The 6,708-nt window shown below is 51.9% G+C and overlaps 1 protein-coding gene across 1 annotated transcript; it reads left to right on the forward strand.

Annotated features, from left to right (window-relative positions):
- The first annotated feature begins 2,119 nt into the window (after positions 1-2,119).
- On the forward strand, positions 2,120-6,490 carry MEF7 (Tetratricopeptide repeat (TPR)-like superfamily protein). Its single transcript, XM_078576108.1, has one exon. It carries the CDS (start codon positions 2,120-2,122, stop codon positions 5,213-5,215), a length of 3,096 nt encoding a protein of 1,031 aa, XP_078432234.1. The 3' UTR covers positions 5,216-6,490.
- Positions 6,491-6,708: the final 218 nt, after the last annotated feature.

The following is a 6,708-nucleotide window of genomic DNA, read 5'->3' on the forward strand; positions in this document are numbered from 1 at the left end:
GGTTCCCATGCTAGAAAAATCTGTTGCCTTTTATTTTCACCCTTTCTCAAAAACTCTCTCCCTTCAGTGTGATTGGATGGTAAGAATATATATTAGATCTTTTAGGAAGGTTGAAAATTCTAAATGGAGATCAGTTGTCGCATTTATCGCATGGATACGTCTGTAGGTCATGCACATGACGACTTGAAGAGACTCTTATAGGGATAAAAGTGAGAGTGGAATCAACTCCACACAAGGTAATGAGATCATCTAAGGTTTCATAGATTAATTATGAATTGATTTAATTATTCTGGTATGTGAAATGTAGTTGCTTACAATCAATGAAAGTCCAAAACCCAAAAGAAACAATACTCACTGGAGTAGTTGAAGCTTAATACTCCGGTTTTATTATTATCGATGGGACGGATATAGCTTTCACGGGGAAATGAGAAATATGAGTATTAATGCTAATGGGTTTCATTTCTAATCAGACTTTGTCATCCTCAAAGCTGAACATTCGAGATATTTCCCATTCTTTTACGTAGGCTTTTCTCAAGGCAACAAGAGCAATCATTGATATGAATGAAAGAGTCATCACCCTTAGAATGAGGAGAAAGGAATGTCACTCACGGCATTTGAGAGATCTAAAAACTCCTAAGGCACGAGTAAATGCTTCATTATATATATAGGATAAGGCTAATGAAGCTGTTGAAATTGCTAATGGAGTTAACGATTCTTTCAACCTTCAAACATATGGCTTTATCATTTGAAGGGAACCAGGTTATGCACTTATTATGCAAGTCTCTGTTCTCACTTTCAATTCACTGTACATAGTAAATGAAGCATCAAATATGTATACACGGCCATCTTATACAGAAGAATAAGATGATAGAGAGAAAATCAAACTTAGTGCAATAGAATAAAAAACTTAAAAAATTATCTTGAGGCAGTTTCATACGCTTCCATGACTCTAAAGATGAAGAAGGAATCCCCCAAGGGCCAATATGCTCCTAGTATAGAGATTAGGGATAATTGCAACAAATTACTTGAGGATAATCAAGAAGTGCTGAATATCAAGAGAGTAGTACTTACATGATAAAGACTCCAACATCAGGGGGAAAAAGTAGGGCTAACAAAACAGATCTTGAAGCCTCAAAAGTCACTTTGTGTAAAGGCCTATGTGCATTATCTCTCAGGATCATGCACAAAGGGAATGACACGTCCCGGACGAGTCTTGATGGATGATGATGGTGACAGATGATGCACATAGCCCGTCAGTCCCTAAGTTTTGAAAAAATCCATCACAGTAGCATCACATGTCACGGGCCCTCATGTCGTGTCCTCATCCCATCACACGTTACGTAAGAATATATAAAAGATTGTTTTTTACTCGATTTCTATCTCTCTCTTTCACTCTCTCTTTCTCTTTCTCTCTCTATCTGGGTCTTTCTTGATCTCTCTCTCTGTGTCTCTCTTTCTCTCTCTCTATCTCTCTTGATCTCTTTCTCTGTCTCTCTCTCTCTCTCTCTTGGTCCCTTTTTTCTCTCTGTCTCTCTCAGTCTCTCTCTTTCATTATTTAAAATCAGTCACCACCATCATCTGTGACAACCATCACATCACATCACCTGTACAAGACCCTCTTTCACCCTCATGTCATCCGTCCCCAATAGTCCACCACATCAGCCGTCACCGTCACAGCCTTCTAAAATGTTATCCATCGCTATCACATCATTCATCAAGTCTCCATCACGGTGAAGAATGATTTGTCATTCCCAACATGTAAATGTCAACCCAAAAAAGGTAAAATGTCTCGGGCCATTTTGGGGAAGAAAGTTAGGACTCAGTATCTCTCTCTCCTCCACTATTCTCTCCCATTCTCTACCTTCTGTTCCACACTCTCTAATTTACTACATGCATTAAATGACAAACAAAAATTTAAAGATTTACTCCACTTTATCCTGCCATTATGGTTGAAGAAGTTTTTACTTTGACATTTATTTCTTCACCCATAGGTCACACCGAACCGGTCAAGGACCGGACCTCCACCCATCGTCACTGCCCAGTAGCTCATAGCTAGAAGAAAGAAGAAAGCTAACGGGGACGATGTGTCAGACTTCAATGCAAGCCGATAGCGACGACAATGACGAGCCGCCGCGCCGTTGCCGGTTCAGCACCCTGGCCACGGCTCTGCTCCTCCTCCTCCTCCAACCCTCTTCTGCCATCGCCGTCAACCTCTCAGCCCTGCCCAGTTCAACCCACCAAGTTTCTCAGCTCTTGGAGTGCCATAAACGCCAGCCACCGAGAACCCACCAAGGAGGAAAACTTATCGGATTCGACTCTATCTTTCAACGCTCAACGCCTGCAATTAGACCTGATCAAGCGCGGGCTCACAGCAGACCTCTTCCAATCAAACACCCTCGTCAATCTCCACGCCAAGAGCGGAAATCTGACCGCAGCACACCAAGTGTTCGATGAAATGCTTCACAGGAACGCAGTCTCTTGGACGTGCTTGATCTCTGGTTATGCTCAGCGGGGCCAGCCAGACGAGGCCTGTCGCCTCTTCAAATCAATGGTGTCTGCTGGATTCTCCCCCAGCAAGTACACCTGCGGTAGCGTTTTAAGTAGCTGCCAAGCCTCCGGTCCCCGTTGCGTGCGCCTCGGCGCCCAACTCCATTGCTTGATTCTCAAGAGCGGCTTCTCCTTCGACCCAATAGTCTGCAATGCGCTAATTTCCATGTACGGGAGTTGTTCCTTGGACTGCATAGCCAGTGCTCTGCGGGCTTTCGAAGACGCCCCGAAGGAGGGTCTAGAATCTTGGAATTCCATCATCTCTGCTTGCTCCAGGAGCGGAGAAGCCGCCGCCGCCTACCAGCTGTTCGTGGAAATGCTTAGCAGAGGCCTCCTTCTACGGCCCAATGAGTACACCTTTGGGAGTCTGATCAGCGCCTCGTACTCCGCCCCCTTTGCATGTCTTCTTGATCAGTTGCTCTCTCAGATACTCAGGTATGGCTTCCTGGATGATCTCTTCGTGGGCAGCGCGCTCGTCAGCGCCTTCTCCCGGCTCGGCGCTCTCGAGACGGCGAAGAAGACGTTCTTCCAAATGCGAGCCAGGAATGCCGTCTCCATGAACGGGCTGATGGTGGGATTGGCGAAACAGGGACGGGGAGAAGAAGCCATGGCGGTCTTCAGGGAAGTGGACGACCGCAGGCTGCTCAACGGTGACAGTCTAGTGGTGCTGCTCGGCGCTTGCGCCGCCGTGTCCGTGCCGAAGAAAGGGCGAGAGATCCACGGCTTTGTCGTCCGGACCGCCGGCCTGGGCGGCGACGAGGTGGCTCTGGGGAATGCCCTGGTCAACATGTACGCCAAGTGTACCGCCATTGACGAAGCTGAGAAGGTGTTTGACTTCATGCAGTCCAAGGATCAAGTCTCATGGAACTGTATAATCTCCGGGCTGGACCAGAACGGGCTTTTTGAGCGGGCTCTGGCCCGTTTCCATTGCATGCGGAGAGCCCAAGTCCCTCCTTCAAATTTCACTTTGATCAGCGCGCTGAGCTCCTGCGCCAGTCTTCAAGTCCTCTGCATGGGAGAGCAAGTCCATGGCCACAGTATCAAGCTCGGGCTGGAGACCGACGTTTCCGTCTCGAATGCGCTTCTGGCCATGTACGGAGACTGCGGCAAGACCCCGACGAGCCGGAAACTCTTCTTCTCCATGAAAGAGCCTGACCTGGTCTCCTGGAATTCAATCATCGGTCAGTCTGCAGATTCAATGGAGCTCTTCAGAGAGATGACTCGCTCAGGATGGCACCCAAACAGAGTAACTCTTATCAATATTCTGGCGGCTCTTCCTGTGGTCGAGCAAGGAGGCCAAGTCCATGCGCTGACAGTGAAGCTCGGGCTGGCGGCGGACGCCGCCGTGGAGAATGCCATGCTCTTCTGCTATGCCCGGGGCGGGAGGATCGCCGCTGCCGAGCAGGTCTTCGCCGCCATGGCCGAGAGAAGAGATAACCTCTCCTGGAACTCAATGGTTGCCGGGTACATTGATAATGGGCTTCTCACCCAGGCTGCAGACTTGGTGTGGTTGATGGCGAGTGAAGGCGAGAAGCTCGACGGCTTCACCTTCGCCACCGTTCTCTCCGGCTGCGCCGCCGCCGGCGCTCTAGAGCGCGGGATGGAGCTGCATGGCTTCGGCCTGAGGACCCAGATCAACTCCGACGTGGTCATGGACACAGCTCTAGTTGACATGTACTCGAAATGCGGCGAGATCGAAAGCGCCGCCAAGGTCTTCGCCTTCATGTCGGAGAGGAACAGATACTCTTGGAACGCGATGATCACCGGGCACGCCCGCCATGGACGCTCGGCGGAAGCTCTGAAGCTGTTCCAGGAGATGCAGGAGAGTGGAGACCAGCCAGACGACGTCACCTTCGTGGCGGTTCTGTCGGCGTGTAGCCACGGCGGGCTGGTAGAAGAAGGCAAGCACTGGTTCAAGGCCATGTCAGGGAGGTTCGGAATTGAGCCGAGGATGGAGCACTTTTCCTGTGTGGTGGACCTTCTGGGCCGGGCCGGCAGAGTTGAAGAGATGGAAGAGTTCTTAAGGAAGATGCCGGTCCAGCCCAATGCACTGGTCTGGAGGACTGTTCTGTCTGCTTGCTGTAGAACCAGAGACGAGGCCCGGGTCGAGCTTGGGAGCAGAGCAGGCGATAAACTCATGGAGCTCGAGCCAGAGAATCCAGTCAATTACGTGCTCCTTTCAAAGCTCTTCTCTTCCATGGAAAGATGGGAAGAAGTGGCCAAGTCCCGGATCTCCATGCGGGCAGCCATGGCGAAGAAGGCGGCAGGCCTGAGCTGGGTCACCATGAAAGACCGCGTCCACAGCTTCGTCGCCGGAGACAGAACCCATGAAAGCTCAGCCGAGATCTACGGAGAGCTGGCTCGGCTGATTCAGAAGATCACGGCCGTCGGATACTCCCCCCAGACTGCTGGCGCGTTCTACGACGTCGATTCAGAGGAGAAGGCGCAGCTGCTGACCCACCACAGCGAGAAGCTCGCGCTGGCCTTCGTCCTCACCTGCTCCTCTTCCCTGCCGATACGAATCATGAAGAATCTCCGGGTCTGCGGCGATTGCCATCTCTTCTTCCGCTGCAGTTCTAACGTGCTCCGTCGCAAGATCATACTCAGAGACTCCATCCGGTTTCACCACTTCGCCGACGGCGTCTGCTCCTGCGGAGATTACTGGTGATCACAGCGCATCTGATCAAAGAGGCTATCAAGAACGGAGACGATCGAAGGGTTGAACCCGTCTTCTGCTCTGAAGAGATGAACTCGGCCGCTAACTTCGGTCCAGCTAAACCCGGGCTCCGTCTTCACTCCTCCGTCCTTCATCTTCTTCCTGACCGCCGCCGCGCGCCGCCAGTCGCCGGCGGCGGCGTAGAGACTGGCGAGCTGGACGTGGGTGGCAGCACAGCCGGGCTCCAGCTCCAGCCTCCGCTCCGCCGCTCTGATGCCGACACGTGTCCTCCTGTGGGTTCTACAGGAAGACAGCAGAGACCCCCAGATGATGGAATTGGGGGGAATCGGCATGTTTTCTATGAACTCCAAGGCTTCCTCGACTCGGCCGGCCCGGGCGAGAAGATCAACCATGGAAGAGTAATGCCCGAGCTCCGGCCTCAGCCCAAGTCTCTGCATCGAGCTGAAGCAATTACGGGCGAGCTCCACCATCCCGCCGTGGCGGCAGGAAGATAAGATAGCGAGGAAGGTAACACAGTCTGGGGAAACCCCTCTTGTTTGCATTCTGCTCGCCATAGCCATGGCCATCTCCGACAGCCCGTGAAGGGCGCAAGCAGAGATCATCGAATTCCAGGATATCAAGTCTCTGGAGGAAGAACCCATCTCGTAGAAGACGGAGGCGCCGTCGGCGATGCTACCGCACTTGGCGTACATGGAGATTAGAGAATTGGAGACGTGGGTGTGGGAGGAGAAGCCGGCTCGGAGAGCTTGGCAATGAAAGGATTTGCCGGGCTGGAGGCAGCCGGCGCTGCCGCAGGCGCTGACAAGGGCTGATAGAGTGTAGTCGTTGGGCTTCACACCGGCTCGGTTCATCTGTAAGGCGAGCTCCATGGCTTCTTCCGTCCTTAGTTTCTGCGCGTACCCGGCGATGATGGCGGTCCAGGAGGCGGTGCTTCTATCAGGAGTTTCGTCGAACACTTGGCGGGCGTTGCGGAGGCGGCTGGTTTTGGCGTAGAAGCTGATCAAAGCGCTGGCGACTGGGCATCGCCTGTCAAGGCCGGCTTTGACGGAGACGGCGTGGAGGTGAAGGCCTGAGCTTGAGCGATCGCGCTCTTCTCCACTGGAATTGCTCAAGAGACGCGACACTGCGTTCGCGTTCAAGTTTGAATTGGAAGGCTCGTCGTTGAGAGCTTGGCTGTGATCTGTTCTTGAAGGTTTTGGTTCTCTGAGGTTTTGTAGACAGCTTTGTATGAGCCGGGCGTGGCTTTCTTGGCCGTCCAGTTTGCCATTGTTGTGTGTGGTTAACAGGTCTAAGACTTGGAGAGCTCGCTCCATACGTCCGCCACGGGAGACCCCGTTGATCGATGCTCTTAGACGCATTTCATCGAACATATTGAGGGTTTGGAGTTCATCTCGCTATGGACTGCAGGACGGGCTGTGCTGGACGAAGCGTAAGCAGAGCAAGTGAACTAAATTTGGTTTAAATTTGAACGTTTTGACGTATTG

This window comes from Wolffia australiana, chromosome 5 (genome assembly GCF_029677425.1).
Source record: "Wolffia australiana isolate 7733 chromosome 5, ASM2967742v1".
Classification (NCBI taxonomy): domain Eukaryota; kingdom Viridiplantae; phylum Streptophyta; class Magnoliopsida; order Alismatales; family Araceae; genus Wolffia; species Wolffia australiana.

Excerpts from the sequence above, each read along its gene's own strand:
- MEF7 (XM_078576108.1), top strand. The coding sequence starts at position 2,120 with ATGACGAGCCGCCGCGCCGTTGCCGGTTCAGCACCCTGGCCACGGCTC.